This window comes from Callithrix jacchus, chromosome 14, assembly GCF_049354715.1.
Source record: "Callithrix jacchus isolate 240 chromosome 14, calJac240_pri, whole genome shotgun sequence".
NCBI lineage: Eukaryota > Metazoa > Chordata > Mammalia > Primates > Cebidae > Callithrix > Callithrix jacchus.
In genome coordinates, this window is record NC_133515.1 from 55,935,152 (window position 1) to 55,956,773 (window position 21,622).

General features: G+C 34.3%; 1 protein-coding gene across 7 annotated transcripts in view; it reads right to left on the bottom strand.

Annotated features, from left to right (window-relative positions):
- Window positions 1–21,622, bottom strand: part of VRK2 (VRK serine/threonine kinase 2) — a 103,990-nt gene that overhangs the window by 1,056 nt on the left and 81,312 nt on the right. For 5 of the 7 annotated variants that reach the window (XM_035272514.3, XM_002757737.7, XM_017964316.4 and 2 more), the window contains exons 11-12: window positions 19,040–19,206; window positions 12,268–12,429 (exon numbers count right to left, since the gene is read on the bottom strand). In XM_035272514.3, coding sequence (XP_035128405.3) covers window positions 12,268–12,429; window positions 19,040–19,206 — 329 coding nt within the window. Of the gene's footprint in view, window positions 1–254; window positions 335–12,267; window positions 12,430–19,039; window positions 19,207–21,622 lie in introns of all 7 variants that reach the window. The other 2 variants (XM_078349290.1, XM_078349291.1) reach the window with 1 other exon arrangement.

Below are 21,622 nucleotides of genomic sequence, written 5' to 3' on the forward strand. Positions count from 1 at the left end.
TTCTATGTTTTCATCATTCCTATTGGCCAAAATCCCAGGAATCAGTTAAGATTACCACTTAACTGGCTGAAAGTCGAATTTTTCTGCTTCACTTTGGTGATCTATGGCACACCCTCTCTTAGCACCATTTATCAAGTAACTTAGAAGAGGAGAAATTTATAAAACAAAGCAAAATACTTTAAGCTTGCTCATTGTTAGTTTCATCTATAATAAAAACATCTGACAATGCCATCATTCTCAGAATAGCTACTAACCTCTCAACCTCTAAATTGCCACCCTTCAAACAGCTCTCCCCTTGCTGGATACAGAGTTTTGTAAGTGTCAGAAAGGAATCCTACATAAAACAAAGGATGTTTTGAAGACTTCAGCTTTCTTATAAAAAAAGAAATAAATTACCTGAGAGTTAGATAACTCACTTTAAACTACTTTTTCTGAGATAATAGTCACATTAATGCAGTTTTTCATAAGTTTGTCAGCTTTATTAACTAAAGGGAAAATAAGTGAATAGTTATTCCAGTAGGCCTATAAAGAATAAAACAAAAATAAGCTATCAAATCATATTTCTAAAGTGTAAGGTAATGTAAGCAACATTTACATATAGCTCACATATGGAAGGCTGGGAGATATATCTGGCTTAGGTAAGAATAGAAGTCAAGCTACTATAATTTCCAGAATCATCTACGGTGTAAGCTATACACCTAATCTCTCTTGAACATCAGCAAATAACATATTGGAAAGAACTCATCTAAGAATTTAACCACCTGTTGTCCTCAGTACACTGAGAGGTCTGATTTGGATAGTCTATAACAGGAGTTGGCAAAATTTGGCTTGGTCGGATGCCTGTTTTGTGAATAAAGTTTTACTGGAACACAGCCACATCCATTTGTTTACATACTGTCAATATGGGCTTTTGCACTACAATGGCATAGTTGAATAGTTCTGACAAAAACTATGGAAGATAACCTGAAAATATTTTCTTTCTGGACTTTTAAGAAAAAGTTTGCTGTCCCCTGGTCTATGGCATTGTTGTTTGAGTATTTGAAAGCAAACATATCATCATATCTTATTTAAATGCAGTCCTCATTCAACAGGTCTAGGAATAAGACCTGAGATTCTGTGTTTCTGAGAAGCTCCAGATGATGCCAATACAGCTAGTTTGCACAGTCTACCCTGATAGTTTATTGGTTTTCAGCCTGGGTTGATTATGCCCCACAGAAGACATTTAGCAATTTCTGGAGACATTCTGGGTTGTTACTAGGAGGAGGTACTATTGACACCTAGTAGATAAATACTGGGGATGATGTGAAACATTCTACATCTCAGGACAGCTCCCTCACAACAAATAATAACCCAGCCCCCAAATGTCAATAGAGTTGCTGTCAAGAAATCCTGCATTAGAATAGTTACTGACTTTGAATGTACATCAGAATCAACTGGGAAGCTATGAAAAATATCACTGTCACTTCTACTTTGGCCATGAAAAATGGATATCAAACTTCCCCTTCTGCTGTAAAAATCCATAAATAAACACAAAACAAAATTAGACAAAATATATGAAATAGGTATCTAAAACAAGGCTATGATAGTTGAGGAAAGGAAAATAACACAGACCTAAGAAAGGCCACAATTTAATTAAGATTTACTGCAGACTAGACAGAAAAACCTGGAGAAGTTATAAAATGATCAAGTTGAATCACCAATAAGTTAACTGTCTGCTAGAAGTAAACTCAAAACTCTTTAAAGAAATAACGATAAAATCTGGAGTCTAAAGACCACAGCATCCACAATGTTCAGCATATAATAAAACTATTACACATCAGATGCAGGAAATGTGACCCATAACCAGGAGAAAAAATTAACAGAGATTGAGAGCTGATGCAGATGGTACAAGTATCAAACAAGGACTATAAAACATCTACATAAATATGTTCAAGAAATTAAAGTTGAACATAAGTAATGAACAGATGGGGGGAGGCAGAATCTCAACATACAAGAAATATAAGGTACTTCTGGAACTGAAAAATACAAGGTATAAAATGAAAAATTCATTGGCTAGGTTTAATAGCTGATTTTACAATCAACTAGAGGTCAGGCTAAAAAAAAAAATCCCAACCTGCGATATAGCAAGATAAAAGGATGATAAAATAGTTATTCAGCTGCCTATGAAATACATCAAGTGGTCTAACATGCATGTATTTGGATCTCAGAAAGAGAAATAAGAGGGATTAAGTCATGAAACAAATTGATGAAATCATATAAAACCTTTCCAATTTGATGACAAATATCAACCCATTGATAAAAAGTAACTCAATGAAGCCAAAGCATAATAAAGAGAGCCATCCTTAGAAAACCAAAGATAACAAGCACATCTTGAGAGCCTCAGAAGGAAATAGATTATATATAGAGTCAATGATAAGAGTAACTGCCAACTTCTTACAAAACAAACAAAAACCCACCATACCTAGGAAACATCATTTTTAAAGTTCTGAAAAAGAAAGATTCCATATTCAATGAAGCCTTCGAAATTAAAGTGAGGGGCATCCAATTCTAGACAAGAAAGAGTAAGTATTCCACCTTATTCTATTAATTAAAGAGTGCACAAAAAGCACCTATCAAAACACAATGAAAATTGTAGAAATGACCCTCACTTGGATCTCCACCCGCCTTGTGCTTCTGTACCTCCTATTATCCCAGCCTGGGCCATAAAACAGCCTGCAATCTGGAAACAGCAATATGTATAGACTGAAAAAAACAGAAGTCCACGAAAAACATGCTCTATCTAGCCAATAGCCCTGGGGAGGACAGGTCTACAGGACGGAATCCTTTTATACCTGCTGTACCCTAGGTGAACACCATGAAAGAAGCTGCACGTTTCTTCCTTCTCTCCAGGTGCTGTGGAAATGGGGGAGGGGAGAGGAGGGTACAGTCCTGTTGAATATCACCACCGTGCCCTAACCAGGGAGCACACCTATCCCTTCCCATCAAGCACTGTGGAGACAGGTAGAACCCTGTTGACCATCCCACATTAACCAGGTGATACCCTATCCCACCAGGAGTTAGGGAAATTGTGAGAGAGAGCTCTGACAACCTTTCCCAGACTGTATTACTGAGGTGGTCCCCCTTCCCTTCCCACCAGGACACTACCAAAAGAAGGCAGAATCATATAACCTGTTCCTCCTTGCACTAACAAGCAGATGTGCCTCTCTTCTTCCCCACCAGACACTGTAGAGACTGTAGTAGAGTTCTACCAACCTTCCCCACTTTGCACTGAGCAAACATCAGCAGAGCAACAGCAACCCTCCATGCTGGCCTCAGAAACTGGAGAGGCACTTGCCCTTTTGACCATGCCTGCTGTTCATTAAACAAACAGCAAAGAGTTGCTGGCACCCCACATCTTCCCAACTAGAAAGCTCTGTTCTCAGTAATTGATATAACGACTAGAGCAAAAATCAGCAGAGATATGAAAGAAATTAGTAACGTCACAAGCCAATAGGATCTAGCTGATATTTATAGAGTATTTCACCCCCAAACAGGAAAATACATGTTCTTTTCCACCTGCAGCTGGAACATTAAACCAGACAGACCATATCCTGTCTCATAAAACAAACCCTAACAAATTTACATGGTCAGACTGTAATATGATTAAACTAGAAATCAATAACTGAAAAAAAATCTTCAAATACTTGGAAATTAACATATTTCTAAATAACAAAGGTATTAAAAAAGATAATTTAAACTGAACAAAATAAAAATATATAAATATTTACAGGATGCAGTACAAACAGGGTTTAGGAGGACACTGATAGCATGGAATACTTACATTAGAAAAAACAGTAGGTTCAAATCAATAGCCTAAGCTTCTACTTAAACCAGAAAAAAGGGAAAAAAATATACCAAGACCAAGCTAAAGGAAAGAAATAATATAAAAATCTCAAAATGCTTTAAAATATAAAGACCCCTTTAAATGGGTCAAAGAGATCCCAGGAAAATTTAAAAATCCACTGAATTGAATGGAAATGAAAATACAACACATCAAAATACGTGGGACCTAGCTAATGTCATGTTAGTACTAAATACTTATATTAGAAAAGACAAAAGGTCTCTATTTAATATGTTTCCACCCCAAGAAATTATAAAAAGAAATGACACGTATGTGACATGATGGATTTGTTTTTTAGTGTGAGTTAAATATCCTACAATGTAGACATATATCAAAGCATCACATTGTACCCCATAGATAAGATATATACACAATTATATTTGTAAATTAAAAAAAGTTTAAAAAAAAATTAAAAAGAAATCCGAAGCAAGCAGAAATGGAAATTAGAGCAGAAATCAATAAAATTGGCAATTTAAAAATACAGAAGAATCAATCTAAAGCTGGTTCTGTGACATGAGAAATAAGAATGATAAACTAGCAAGACTGACAGAGAAAGAAAACACAAACTACCAGTATCTGGGAAGAAACAAATATCACTACAGACCCCACAGGCATTTAGGGGATTTAAATAAAGGAATACTATGAATAATTTTACCAACAAAAATTTGATAGCTCAGATGAAATGGACCAATTCCTGGAAAAATCACAAATTACCAAAATGAACTCAAGATGAAATAATAAAAATGCAAGAGATAAATAGTTGTGACAAGAGTCCATATGACCTGCAAAACCTAAATTTTTACCATCTGGCTCTTTACAGAAAAGTTTGCCTACTCTTGAAATAAATATCTGAATAGTCTTACTAAAGAAATTGAATTCATAGCTAAAAAGGAAATCTCCAGGTCCAGATGGTTTCACTAGAGAATTCTGCAAAACATGTTAAAAAGAAACAAAATCAATTCTGCACATTTTCTTCCAGAAATTAAGAGGAGAAGGAAGGCTACCCAACTCATCAGGTCACCATTACCCTGATACCAAAACCAACAAAAACAGTAGAATAAAAAGAAAACAATGGACATCAGGCTATCATGAACACAGATGTAAAACTCCTCATTAAAATACTAGCAAATTAAATCCAGCAATATATAAAGAATAATACACAATAACAAAGGGGGGTTGATTCAAGGAATCCGAGACTAGTTCAATATGAAACCACAAACCAGTGTTATCCACCATGGTAACAGTCTAAAGAAGAAAAATCACATGATCATATTAATTGATACAGAAAAAGCATTTGACAGTATTCAGCACCTATTCACAATGAAAACTCTCAGTACATTAGAAATGGAGGAGCTTCCTCAACTTTATAAAGAACATCTACAAAAATATCTGCAGTTAACCTACTAAATGATGAATGTCGAAAAACTACAAAGAAACCAAATGTTCTTCAATGGTATATCCATACTTCAGATTACTACTGAGCAATAAAAAGGAATGAACTGCTGATGTACATAAAACTTGGATAGATCTCAAGGGCAAGATGATGAATGAAACAAAGCCATCTCAACAAGTTACATAAAATCTGATTTATATGAAATACTCAAAATAATAAATTATAGTGATACAGAATAAACCCACTGCTCTCTGAGGATTAGATTGGGAAGAGGGTGTCATTATAGCATGAGTGATTCCTATGTGGTCATGGAACAGGTCTGTAGGATAACTGTGGTTACTCCATACATGTAACAAAATCTCTTGGGAAACACAAACATGCATGAGTGCATGTAAAAATTGGTGATATCCTAAGGTGGTATATAAATGTCAATTTCCTGCTTTGTAAAATTATATTACGGTTATGTAAAATGTTTTCATTTGCAGGAGTTGGGTGAAAGGGTAGGTAAGGGTATATGGAGGCTGCATGTATTTTGCAATTTCTGACTACAATTACTTCAAAATAAACTGTTAAAAAAAAGAAATGCAGAAACAAAATATAAGTCCATCGCTACCAAAAAAAAAAGTGAAGGTGAAATAAAAATATTTTCAGACAGATAAGTGGTGACAGAATTAGATTCCAGGAAACATACACTACAATAAATGTTAAAGGAATTTGTTTAGGCTGATGGGAAATGATACCAAATTAAGGTCTATTGAAGGCATAAAGAATTCCAGTAACTGTAAATATTGGAGTATTTGAAACTTTTTTCTTTTTCCTTTCCTAATTTTTAAAAAAATGGCTCCTTAAAGTGACAATAACAATGCGTTATGAAATATATTACACATGTAAAAGCAAAATGTATAACAATAGCACAAAGGATGAGGAATAAATGGAAGTATATTTTTATAAGGTTCTTACACATTAAGTCAAGATAGAATGTAATATGATCTATTAAATGTACACATGGTAATTTCTAGAGCCATGCTCTAGAATATGGCTAGTTATAACTCAGATGTGCTGTTGGTATAAAGTAGACACCAAATTTTGAAGACTATAGAAAAAGATGTAAAATATATCAGTAATATTATTCTAATTATACAATTGTGGATATGGCTTAATTAGAGGATATTACTAAAATAAATTCTACCTGTTTTTACTTTTTGAATGTGCTAGAATTTTAAAAATTGCCTTTGTGGCTTGCATTATATTTCTATTAGGCAGGATTGTTATGAGCAGGGATTTGCAAACTTGGTTCTATAAAATGCCTGCTAGTAAATATTTTAGGCTTTTTGGACCATACAGTCTCTGCTGCAGTTACTCAGCTGTGCCACTATGGAACAAAAGCAATCATAGACAATATGTAAGTGAATGAGTATGGCTATGTTCCAATAAAACTATTTACAAAAATAGCTGGTCGGCTGTATTTGGCCCATAGGCCATGGAGCTGACTGACCCTCTGCTCTAGAGTGACCACAACAAAAGAAAAAAAGGAAAGGAAAAAAAGAGACAAACATAGTTTAAAAAACCAAGAAGAGAAAAATTCTCAATTTGTCTAAAATAAAGCAAGAGGGAGGTAAAAAGGGACAAAGAACAAATGGAGCAAAAAGAAAGCAAATTGCATAATGGTAGATTAAATCCAACTACATCAATAGTTACTTCACATGGAAATTGAGAAAATATAGTTACATGAAACAGAAATGGAGCAAATAAAAGATTGTGTCCGTCAGATTTCATAAAATAGCAAGACTCAACTATATGCTAGTTACAAAAGCCATAGATAAAAAGACACAGGCGGATTAAACATAAAAGGATAGAAATGGATATGATGTATAAATATTAATCATATTAAGTCTGGAATTGTTAAAAGACAGAGGAAGTAGAATTCAGGACAGAGTATATACAAATATATAGAAAGATATTTCATAATGATGAACAGGACAGTTCAAGAACATATAACTACTAAGTCTGCATATACCTAATAACAGCATCAAAATCTATGAAGCAAACATGTATGCAAGAGAGAAATGGATAACTTCACAATTACAGGTGGAGACTGTAACATTCCTTTGTCATTAAATGATAAAACAAGAGGACAAAATAAAACAGTAAAGATATAGAAGATTTGAACACTCCCAAACAACTTAACCCCAAACTTAAGTACACAAGGAACATTGACTAAACTGGGCCTTTCCTGGGTGACAAAATAAGTTTCAATGAATTTTAAAAGATTGCAATAATACAGAATGTGTTCTGATGACAACAAAATTAAATTAGAAATCACTAACAGGCCAGGCACAGTGGCTCAAGCCTGTAATCCCAGCACTTTGGGAGGCTGAGGCGGGTGGATCATGAGGTGAACAGATCGAGACCAATCTGGTTGACATGGTGAAACCCCATCTCTACTAAAATACAAAAAATTAGCTGGGCATGGTGGCACATGCCTATAATCCCAGCTACTCAGGAGGCTGAGGCAGGAGAATTGCCTGAACCCAGGAGGCGGAGGTTGCGATGAGCCAAGATCGCGCCATTGCACTCCAGCCTGAGTAACAAGAGCGAAACTCTGTCTCAAAAAAAAGAGAAATCAATAACAAAAAGATACCGAGCAAACATTAAAAATACTTAGGAATTAAATAACATACTAATAGATAATCTACAGGTCAAATAAATCAAGGGATATTAGAAAATATATTGAACTGAATAATGAAAACATAACAAAATTTGTGGAATATAGACAGCTAAAGCACAGCTTAGATATTTATAGGTTTAACTCTGTATGTTAGAAAAAAAGAAGAAAAAATTAGTGATTTAAACTTTCACCTTATGAAGCTTGAAAGAATAAATTAAACCCAAAATAAGTAGAATCAAGGAAATGATAAAGAATTAGTGAAATAGAAAATATATCAATGTTAGGTTTAAAAAAAAAAAAAAAAAATCAACAAAACCAAAGTTGGACTTTTTTTTGGAAAAAAAAAAAATCAATAAAACCAAAGCTGGTCTTTGAGAAGATCAATGAAAATGATAAGCCCTTAGCTAAACTATTAAAAAAAAGAAAGAAAGAAACCAAAAGTTACCATTATCAGGAATGAAAGAGAGGACATCAATAAAGATATTGGTGATGTTAAAGGGGATAATAAAGAATATCCTAACTTAGTGCTGATAAATTTCACAACTAAGATGAGATGGAAAATTCTTTGAAAAATACAAATACAAAGCTGACACAAGAAAACAAGAAAATCTAATGATCACTATATATATTACAGAAAGTAAATACGCAGTTAAAAATTTTCTTACAACAAATTATCGGCCCCAAGGGTTTTCTTGCTAAATTCTATCCAACATTTAAGAAAGGCACATCTTACAAAAACATTTTCTGAAGACAGGGGAATACTTCCAACTTGTATAATTCATAATGACCCTGAAAACAAAACCATACAAGGATATTATGGGAAAACAAAGTTACATCTGCTCTATGTATGAAGTAGCCATCCTTTTTCCTTTACTTTCTTAATAAACTTGCTTTCACTTTGAAAAAAGAAAATTACAGACCAGTATCTCTCATCAATGTAGGTATAAAAACCCTCCATGGAACTGAAATTAGCAGGAATTGAGTTGGAATTCAGCAAACAGAATTCAGCAGGAAAAGACATCATGACTAAGTGGGGATTTATCCCAGAAATAAAAGGTTGATATAACATTCAAAAATCAATGTACTTCATCATACTAGTAAAGGGGAAAAATCATATGATCATCTCAAGAGATCTCAAAAAAGCATTTAATACTCATTCATTATTTACACTCATTTTTTAACAAATACAGTGAAATTTCCTCAGCCTGATAAAGGGCATTTAGAAAAAGCCAACAGCAAACTTAATGGTGAAATAATGAATGCATTCCCCCTAAGGTCAGGAACAAGGCAAGGATGCCACTCTCACAACTTCTATTTAACATAATACTAGAGATGATAGCAAGTATAATAAGACAACAACAACAACAACAAAAAAGGCATATATTGGAAAGGAAGAGGTAAAACTGTCTCTATGCATAGACATCATTAACTATGTGAAAGTCCTACGAATCTATTTAATAAAACCTACTAGAACTAATAAGTGAATTTAGGAAGGTCCCAAGACACAAGATTATATTGTATATCAAATATAATTGATATAGGAAATAAATTCTATCTCTATATACCAGCAACAAATAACTGGAATGTGAAATTTAGAAAATTACTATTTATAATAGGATAAAAAATATTTAGAGATAATTTTAATGGAAGATATATAAGACATCTACACTAAAAACTACCGAACACTGTTGAGAGAAATTAAGGAAAATCCACATAAATGGAGAGAAGTACCAGGTTTATGCACTGGAAGGCTCAACATTGTTGGGATGCCAGTTCTCCATAAACCTGTCTTTAGTCTAATGTACCCCAATCAAAATTCCACTGTACATTTTTTGGGGGAAGGTAACAAGCTACTTCTTAAATTTTATGGAGCAGACCAGGATATAAAATGGTCAGTACATTTTTGAAAGAAGATAAAGGGATTAAAGAACTATAATTGCAGAACTTGCTGTAAAGCAATAGTAATTGATGCAGTGTAGTGTTGGTGTAAGGAGAGATAAGTAGAATAAAAGATAACAGAGCCCGGAAATAGGCCCACTCTTACACAGTTAGCTGACTTTTGAAAAAGCTGCCAAATAAATACATTAGGAAAATATTTGCAACAAATGATGGTGCAAGCTATATGAAAAAGGAACTTTAACCCGCAACTCACACAATACACACGAATTAATTTGAGATGGCTCACAGACCCAACAATGAAAGCTAAAATCATGAGCCTTCTATAAAAATATAGAGCAAAATAACTTTGTGACCTTGAGGTAGGCAAAGGCTTCTTAGTTATCTTTACAGAAAAAAAAAACTATTAAGGAAAAGATTGATAAATTGGACTTCATATAAAAATAACAAATAATATAAAAAGCTTCTGCTCATCTTAAGACACTATTAATTAAATGAATAGGCAGGCCACACACTAGGAGAGGATATCCAAAATACCGATAATCTGAAAAGGACTCCTACAGCTTAACAATAAAAAGACCAATACCCAAATAAAAATTAGAACACTTGAAAAAGATCCTTTATAAGAACACATATATGGTCAGTAAAAACATGTGAAAGTGCTCAAACTTAACAGACATCAGATGAATAATTGGAACCACAATACCATACTAATACACATGTTAGAATGGCTCAAATTAAGAAGAGTGACAATACCAAATATTGGGGAGGAGGTGGAATGGCTAGAACTCTTGTACATTACTGGTGGGAGTATAGCATGGTACTTTCAAGAACTATTTGTAAGCTCTTTATAAAATTGAATATATAGCTGCCTTATGACCCAGCAATTCTACATCTCAGGAGAAATGAAACATGACCATAGAAGGATTTGTGCCAGAATGTTCGTAGCAACTATATCCGTGGTGGCCAGAAACTAGAAGTCCAGATGTCCATTAATAGGAGAACGGACTTGTGAATTATGATATAGTTATACAATGGAGTACTATTCAGTAATGGAAAAAACAAATTACTAATACATGCATGAATATGGATAAATCTCAAAAAACACACTTGAAATAATCCAGGCCCAAAAGAATACATGCTATATGACTGCATGCTTATGAAATTCTGGAAGAGGCAAATCTAATCTAGTGATGAGAATCAAAATGGCAGAACATTCCCTGGGGGAAGAGGACTGACTAGGGAAAAGAACCAAGAGTTTCTGAAGTGACAAAATCTATACATACATATCTCAATATCTCATTGCCAACACAGCCAAAAATGAATCCATTTCTTTGCATCAGTGTTTTCATAGTGCCTGGCTACCCCTGTACACCAGGTGATTTTGGTGCACTTAAGTAAGGGTTGAGAAAGAATCTGGCAATTAGAGATTTCTAGAATCTCTAAGTTTTGTCACCAAGCACAATTTGTCTTTAATTTTACAAACGGGAACTAAGATATGTCTAAGAGAAGTAGTTTTTAACATAAAGACAGACAACAAATAATGCCACGATTTTATACTAGAATAAATGTAAAAGATTCCTATTGGTACTAAAAAAAAGCATTTCTCTCTCTGGATAGACTCGTAGACTTGCTGGCTGGCTGAAGAATGCGTAAGTACTATGCTTCTAATTTTTGTCTCAGCTGCCAAGAAGTTCAGAGCCAAATTCAGTGCTCAGTTTAGTGATTAACATCCCAGCTGCCTGATATATCAATTTTTCTTGGGGTAGGATATATAAGGAGGGGTATTAAATTATCCTGTTTCATACTATAAACTACCCCAAATCCTTTTGGGGAAATGGTGTATAAATCATATAAAAGGTTGGTCATTTTGACAAAATTAAGTATTTTTTCACTGCAAATATAAATGCATTATAGGTTTCTTGTTGTCAAAAAGGTTAGATTAGGGAGGATTTTTGCTGTTATTTGACTGAGTCATCTGCTAAAGGTGAGTCACTATCCACCCAAATGACTGAGTGATATAAAAAACACATCATTTAAAAATACAACTACATTTGCAAGGAAACATTACACTTTTATTTGATTGTAAGGGTTAGACTTAAGGAACCACTGTAAAAGTAGAGCATACGTTAAGAGTCCCTAATGGATCATAGATGGCAAAAGAAATTTAAGTGCACTTCATTATATTCTTAGGATAAAGAAATCAGCTCTGTATGCAAATGTGCTTACTGCTATTCTGTTTCTGTGATAACTGATGTCAGCTGCTTTGATTTTATCAGCTGGCTAGGATAGTTTCTGTCCCTTCTCATTTAACAAAATCACACAATCTTGGCCCTTAGGAGAAAATAAGATGTTTTTATTCCCAAAGGACATATTCTAATGTAACATTAAGTTAAAAAAAGAAATCCCACCCCCACACAACCCTCTTACCTGAGCTGCTTCATTGTTCATCAATCCCATTAGCGTCTCCTCTTTTTGCACTTTTTTGCACGTTGCACAGGACTCAGCGCTTCTCTCACTGTGAACTTTTTTTCCTATTAACCTATTTTGTTCCTGATTGACTTGCTTTGTTGCAATCTTTTGTGAATCAACCTGTTGGTATAAATAAGCAATAATGTATAATGAAAACTTTTGGTATTTATTTTAAAAAAGGCATTTATGCCCAGATTCTTAAAAATTCTAAATTTGCCAAGCTTTAAAAAAAGAAATATAGAGGAAAGCAACAAATGGACATTATAGAAAAACTATGGTCATTGGCAAGATCCAGACCCTTTCTCATCAATGGGCCAAGAGCAATTAAAATTAGTGTCACTGTTATGTACTCTTTAGAAATTATCTCTACAGATAACTTGCTTACTGAAAACAACATTTTTAGAGAAAACTGTCACATTCTAAAACTGCACATGAATTCATTATTAACCTTTGCTGGGATGGATCCAGTATATCTCTGTAGTTTAAATTCTTATTAATTAAAATCTTATTTTTCTATCATTGAAGTGACCCTAATTAATATGAATATGTAAAAGCAGCTTGTGATGTTGCTTACTTTTTTGTGCAGGTAGTTTAACCTTTGAGCAAGATGAATAACAGTTCATGTCATGAAAGGTACCAGTATCAGAGGTTAAGTTCTACAAGCTTGCTGTCTCTAAGGTTTCTTTTTCACACCATGGTGATACCTGGGGGATGCCCGACTCTCAATAACCTTGCAGTAGACTCGGAAATAGAAGGGCAGAACCCACAATACTGTTGGAAGATTGAAAGCTACAGCAAAGGTCCTTATATGAAGTCTTTGTTCAGCAGCTTAATGTTTATAGCAGCTGAAAGTGCCATCACCTTTTTTCATGGGTTAAATAGGGGGCAGAAGATAGGATCAGCACCAAGGGGAAATAATGGAGTAACCAGTGCCAAAATAGAGAATAAATTACTTTGGCTGGGCAAGCAGAGCCTTAATTTGTAGTCTCTCAATTTTTAGCTTTCACTGCCAAGTGTGTTCACTTCTTCCTTCAAAATATGCTGCTGTTTTGTGGCTAGGTGTAAACTGTCACAACAGCACTCTTTATTCTCCCCTCCTCCGGGATCCCAGCTTATAAAAGGATGACAAAACCACTGCCTTTCAGTAACTTGCAAGTTGGAAATGTTTCTTAATCATGTAGGGATTCTTTATTTCCACCACTCCATCCTCCCAAACTACTAGGGAAATTTATGTCACCATGTTCTGGGCCACTTTTCCACTGAGTCATCTTGGAATGCACATCATACCATTAGCATAAAACAAAGGTCTCCCAAGGTTCTTGCATACTATTTTATTCTAATAAAATATTGATTTACCAATAACTGTGAAAATTTGTTCCATGTTATAAATGGTTAGATGAGATTTTCCCTCCCAGCTTTATTGAGATATAATTGAGAATAAAAATTATATATATTTAAAGTATACGACATGATGTTTTGATACATGTATATATTGTGAAATGAATACCACAAGTTATTAACATATCCATCACTTCACATAATCACCATTTTTTTGTGTGGTGAGAATATTTAAGATCTACTCTCTTAGCAGATTTTAAGAATACAATACAGTATTATTACAGTCACCATGCTGTATATTAGATCTCCACAATTCATTCATCTTACTACTAAAAAAGTTTGTACCCTCTGACTAGCATCTCCCCATTTTCCCCAACTCTCATGCCAACAACTACTGTTCTACGCTCTGCTTTCAGTTTAATTTTTTTTAGATTCCACATATAAATGAGATCATATAGTATTTGTCCTGTGTCTGGCTTATTTCACTTAGCATAATGTCCTGCAGATTCATCCATGATGTTGCAAATTCAGGATATCCTTCTATTTATGGGTGAATAAGATTCCACTGTGTGTGTATACATATATATACACACATATATGTAACACTGTAGTTACAAACCACACTTTATCCATTCACCCATATACCCACATATATCAAAATAAGTATAATCAAATATAAGTGTAATTTATCCATTCACCCATATACACACATATATGTAACACTGTAGTTACAAACCACACTTTATCCATTCACGCATATACCCACATATATCAAAATAAGTATAATCAAATATAAGTGTAATTTATCCATTCACCCATATACACACATATATGTAACACTGTAGTTACAAACCACACTTTATCCATTCACCCATATACCCACATATATCAAATATAAGTATAATCAAATATAAGTGTAATTTATCCATTCACCCATATACACACATATATGTAACACTGTAGTTATAAACCACACTTTATCCATTCACACACTTAGGTTGTGCCATATCTTGATTATTGGGTATAGTGTTGCAATGACCATAGGAGTGCAGATTCCTCTTTGACATCCTGGTTTTATTTCCCTTGGATACGTAGCAGGATGTGAGGTTGCTGGTATTTCTATTTTTAGCTAAGATATTATTGAAGGTTTTAGTGCCTCCTATATGCTAGGCATATTAGGTTTAAGAGTTTTTGCCCTGGGAGTCTCTGATGAATAAGCAAATTTGATATAAGATATTCAGTCCTCTGTGAAGGTTCCTGGAAGAGATGATGCCTCCTGGATCTGCTGTTAGTTGGCTGAATGGTTAGGCTGCCCTGCCGTGGGCACTTCTAGCTACTAAACAAAATGATAACCAATTTATGGATAATTCTATTTCTAAGGAAACTCAAAAAATTGTAAGAATGAAGTGGGATGATAGTGTACACAGTGAAACTTTTTCTCAAAGATAAAAAGTAAATATAGAAAACACCCGGACCTCCCTTATAATAGAAGGACACTAAACAAGTGTGTGACATTTTCAAGAAAGTAGCCACGCAAATGAAGTAGTTTTTATTTAATTTTCCATTGGAACTTCACACTGTTCTATAAAATCAAGAATACCTTTGGACTTCTAAAATTTATAAACCAAAAATGTGTTTCTAATTAAGAATTTGTACTTCACTTTCCTCATATACAGAAAATAAACATAAAGAGAAGTTCATAGAATTATTTTCAGACTTAAAGCTTAGGAAAAAATTTTGTAAACTGTTGAATTCTATACAAATCATACTACTACCAATAATAATATATTCAACCCTGGCTGTGCGATGGGAGCCTCAGGTTTAAGGTGAATGAAGGAGTAAACTTTTATTGTCTGAAATGGAGGATAGCTTGAACATTTTAGCGCTGATGTCAGACTGCAGCTACTCCTCTGCCTGGGTCAAGCATTTAGGAAGGGTGGGAGGGCTCATTATGCCCAAGTGTCTACATTACTACAATATAGTAACATATTATATGGTTGCATATTGTATATATGATTCAGGTACCATAATAAGGTGGGAGTCATTGATAAGGTGGTAAAAGGATCCTCTGGGTCATGAAAAGTAGCTTATTCGTGGGTCAAAATGGGGCCTTTAGTAATGCTCCTTTCCAACTTGGCTTTAACATTCTTATCTGGGAATTCTAGAACTTTAGCTCACTTCAGTAAGCATACTTACTGAAATATGGTTTCTTTCAGTGAATTTTGGACATAAAATCCCCATGAGTGGCATAAAGAGGCTGTGGTAGACTTGATGAGAGAGTCTTCTAATTTGATTGGTGGTGCTAACTCGGGAGCCAGTGACTTCTAAGCAGGAACTACTGGCAAGTGACTTCAGTTTCACATCCCTCATTTTGAGTCAAGAAAATAACCCAAAAGATTTTTCATGAAAAAATATCAACATCACTACTCTCTTGACAAAAATTCAATTTCAATTTAACTCCAATAACAATATTTGAGGACTTTTCTGTTCAGGTTTACAGAGAACGGTTCATAATGTCTACTAAAATCCGGTGTTGGGAAAAAAAAGCTTTTTCTTTTGCAAAAAAAGGTGATGTAAGTTTGATGAGATTCTTATGGCAATGTGTTACCTTCTAATACCTAATCAAAATATGTTTTTCTTAAAAATATTATATTTCCCTCTGTATAAGTTTCACTTGTTATTAGAAAAATAACATTTAAGGCTGGGCGCGGTGGCTCAAGCCTGTAATCCCAGCACTTTGGGAGGCCGAGGAGGGTGGATCACGAGGTCAAGAGATCGAGACCATCCTTGTCAACATGGTGAAACCCCGTCTCTACTAAAAATACAAAAAATTAGCTGGGCATGGTGGCGTGTGCCTGTAATCCCAGCTACTCAGGAGGCTGAGGCAGGAGAATTGCCTGAACCCAGGAGGTGGAGGTTGCGATGAGCCGAGATCGTGCCATTGCACTCCAGCCTGGGTAACAAGAGGGAAACTCCATCTCAAAAAAAAAAAAAAGAAAAATATAATTTAAAAGATGTAAACATTCATAACTTTTTTCCCTTGAATACTTAATGATAGTAACATTTTTATATATGTATACTTTTTCTGTTCCAATGTCTTTCTTTAAAATATCTTTGTCCAAAGAAAGTACTAGTCCAGAGTTCATTCACTAGTCTGTTAAATATTTCTATAACTAAATATTAAACTTCATATAACTAACTATAAAGTAACAAAAATGTTACTTTATAAATGGGTTCTGAAGAAATGATTTTAGTTACTAATAAGGGAATTCTGTCTGTGACTAAAAAGAAATTTGGAGCCATGTGACTGATACGCATGTTGGAATGATTTTTGTTAAGGAAGCAATTTAATGTGGAAATTATTCTATATGTGCATCATTCAGGAGAACTGAGTACAGGATAGTTTATACTGTCATACTTTGCATTTGAACATTTTCAGGTTTGGTTTTTGTGGCATTGCAAAATTTGTAAACTTAAAAAATAAAAAGATAAAGTCTAGCCACATATGGTGAGCCCATATCTTATGCTATCATTAAAAATATATGTATGCACTTAAAAATACTAGAGAAATAAGTCATATATAAATATTGATCTGCTGCAAAATATATCGCCTATCATCTTACTATCTATACGTCCAGGTTAATCACATTTGTTAACAAATCAGCAAAGGACTTAAAAGCTTATATTATTTTTAAGTGGTTTTTTTTTTAAACTCATAATCAAAATTTTCTAATCAAAAGGAAAGGAGTAAAATATTCTTGATGGAGGCTCATTGGAAAAAGTGTTTTATATTCTATTCTCTACATATAAAAATGGTGTCACAACAAACACCCTTTGAATTTGATGAAACTGAAAATTCTTGTGCATAATAATTAGGATTTTATATCAGAGGATATAGCTATCAGTTTTTAGAATGGCTTCTTTTATATTTCAATTAAGTTTATGAAACTGAAAAACTACAAAAAGGGAAAAAATCTACTTAAATTAGCATAGATTAAGTGGTGACCATTATTGCAACAAAAATACTATGTCAAGGAAATGGCTCTTTGTTTTGTTGCAAAAGTGATAAAAACACAAAAGTCAATAAAACTGTTAAAATAAGTCTCAGTAATTACCAAGATCAAAATCCAGTGGCTTTTTATTAAACATGAACTTTTGTTCTGCCTTCTGCAATACCTAAATAGTGCTGACAATTGGTTTGTGAGGCACTTGCTACAATAAAATCTAATTGTATCATGAGAGAAAGGTGACAATCAGGAGATCATGAAAAAATTACATATTCTCACTGGTAGTTAATTAGCCATGCAAAACCTCCTCAAACAGATATTCTCTTCTATTAGGAATGATTACTATGCAGGCCTACAGATGTCAATACCACAGTCATTCAAATACTTCTTTTCCTACTAATTGAAGGTTGTAAAGCTCTGGTGCCAAGGTTTTGCTTCCAAAGAGCTAATTTATGACTAGAAGGATATTTTATGTCTTCAGTTGCAGCAGCTACAAAATTCAGCAAATCAGAACCATCTGTGCACTGATACTTGACTCACCATTCATCTAGCAGCCTATCAGTCACATTAGTTTGCATCCTGCATTCTTGGCTCATGAACAAGTGTGATGATCCAAAGTTCATAAGAAATATTAAAAACGAATGGCATCCTGACCCTATCTTATTGTACATGCATCAGGAAAAAAATGCCCTCTACACTTTATTTTTGCATACAGATAGTGGTCAAGGAAGACATGGAGGCTGAGTTGCCTGTCCACTGATCTTGCTAATGGCAGCCTAAGATTTCCACCGCCCAATTAAAAATGCTCAAAATCTTAATTTTTTTATTTTTAAGTTGGTGTTGGTCTTTTGGAAGATGGCAGACTAAAAGAAGAGGTGTAACTTTAAAAAAATGGCTTTTTAAAACCTGGATCTCTGGCATAAACTCTTTAACTTTCTGTAAACAGTTGTTTCCATGGATTGAAATATCAGCATATACAAATAATCTGGTTAAATCCAAGACTATTATCACCACCAAATTATGGCCACATTGGTAGGCAAAAACAGAGGACAATATCTAAAGAAAACCTAAAGAAAAGATGCAAATGATGGCTTTCATTGGTAACATCAGACTAGCTTTACCCTAGTCACATTTCTGTGACAGTAGTGACTGCTTTATTTCTTTCACAGTACACAGTAGGTCATAGATCCTATTTTTCTCTATGAGACAACAGGTCAAAAGAACTTGGAACAAACTTTCTTGGTGCTGAATTAGGAGAAATGGGAGTTAAATATAAGGAAGAAGAAACTTAGTTGTCAGACTTACTTTGAGACCTAAAATAACTTCATCCGCTAGAAAATTATCAATAGGAGGTAATTATAGGATAGCAGGAATATATTACTTACTTTTTGACTATTTGGAATATGCACATTTATACTCTGTCCTTTCGAGGAAAATTCCAGTGGTCCTAAAGGTATTCCATCAGGGTTCAAAATTTTCTTGAGCACTTGATAGTCTGGCTTTTCATCATATGCTAAACTATGAGCACATACCAAAAATTGGGCTATTTCACCTGTGAATTATCAAAGTTTTTACATGTCATTCACAATTGGCAAGAACTGGAAAGACGCCAATAATCTCAAAATCTTTCTGTTATATCTTTTACACACTTAAATGTCCTGAAGAAACTAAAAATGATCAATTCAATGAAAAGAACTTTAAATGATATTCAGAAATGACTGAAATATAGTAACCTACAGAACTGAAAAGATGGGAAAGTTTTTAACATATCTTTGTTGATATGCTTACAATTCACTGATCTTATGAGAGGAAGTACATTTTAATAATTGTAGTGATTCTTATTTATGAGGTACAGCTATTAAGGACTACACAAATAATACATTCGACCATACTTCATACTTTAAGAACTTCTGAGAATCCAGTTAAAGTGTTACTTATTATAAAGCTCTTTACTTCTAAGAAAAAAACTGCAAATTTTAATTAAGGCTTTGATTTTGGGATTATAACAGTATAGTTAGAAAAGACCTTAAATTCCATGTTGTTAGTGAAGATTGACTTCAGAATGCATGAAACCTCCCTCATGTCCTTCATACCTAGCTAGCCTGGTACTCAGCATAGTCTTTTTGATTTTAGAGCAGTGCGATGAGGAGATGCCATCTTTTATTTTTTCTCTAGTATAAATAAATGTTCCCTTAGAACTACACAGTAACTCCCCTTCCCCCAAAAAGGTTAAGAACTACCAACTTTTAAATACAAACAGAATTAGTAACCAACAGTTACAGACTTCACTGCATTAAAATATTTGTAGTTTGCACTTCTGTTTCATATTGAGGTTCAACCTAAGATTGGAAGAGAAGTGGTGATAATTTCAAATACTATTTAAAAACTTTCATTTGTTCACAGAGATGTTTAGATATGCCTTTACCTTTCAAAAACGTATTACTTCCCAGCACTTTGGGAGGCCGAGGCGGGTGGATCACGAGGTCAAGAGATCGAGACCATCCTGGTCAACATGGTGAAACCCCGTCTCTACTAAAGATACAAAAAATTAGCTGGGCATGGTGGCGCATGCCTGTAATCCCAACTACTCAGGAGGCTGAGGCAGGAGAATTGCCTGAACCCAGGAGGCGGAGGTTGCGGTGAGCCGAGATGGCGCCATTGCACTCCAGCCTGGGTAACAAGAGCGAAACTCCGACTCAAAAAACAAAAACCAAAAAAACATATTACTGATTCAAACTCAACTACTTCTTACTTTCTCACTTAGTTGTTTATATCCATGGTGGGAAAACCTGGGAAGCTTCATGGGTTGGTGGGAGTGACTTCACTTTCCCTCCAGGCCTACCTCTATTCAAATGGAAAACTACAGAGGCACTGAGTTTCACTCCCTATAGGGAAAAATTCCAAAAGGAATAGTTAACATCCCTTTCTCCCTATTACAGTTAGAGCGACCACTTTACACCATATAGTCCAGAGCTATTTTCTGGGAACATGAAGCTAATGTGATTAAAATGTGAATTCTTGGCTCTGGGCTTTTCTTCCAGGACACGGTAGCAATTATGCAACCTATTTTTCTCATCTCTAATTTTTTATTTTTATCAAATTCTGTTATCTAGCATTTGGTTAACCAGATCTCTGTTAACTAGCAAGTGCTGCTATTTTATCACCATGTTTATAACTGATGCTTCATGCAGCCCCTTAACAGGGACTGGGGGGTATCCAATTCCTAAATGGATGATTAAAAAAAAGATTAAATTATATTCACTACACTTTAATGTAAATATTGTTGCTTTTTGTCCTTTGAAGATTGGTAAGCCAAGTTTGGTACATATTTCCATTAATCAGAATATACAAAATGAAGAAGAGAGTTGAATGTGTTGAGAACAAATCACTGTTACAAGACAATGGAAAACTCCTGGCACCCCACCAGCTGACAGCAGCTGTGCTGCAAAGCCTTCATGGGACTGGGGTTTGGAAAAATGAGGTACCAGTGAGGTAGGAGAGGGAGAAAAAAAAAAGAGAGCCATTTCCATTATTAATTTATTATTACAAACCTGAAGCTTAGACTATTGTGATATAATACTTGTTTAAATGTTAGTTTTTCAAGATTTGGATTTATTATATTAAGTACCTTGTAAAGTTTACTAGCATATTGCCAGAACTATAAAGCAAAATGCCTTTAGTATGAAATTATATTTTTGAATCATCTGCTTTTTAAGCCAGTGAAATATGAAGTATCATTACTACCAAGAGATAGAAACTTTTGAAACTATTATTATTTTGCTTAGTTGGACATGCATGCTAGAAACTTCTTGGCTGTTTTATTTCATAAAATGTTTCAGTAATAAACTTTTGTACATGAGCTCCTTTCATTTTCATGGTTGTGTTCTTCCTAAGCACAACCTCCTAATTTAAGAGGTCTTCATGTTAATATTAAAGTTTCAACATTTTGTGCTTTGGAAATAGAAATC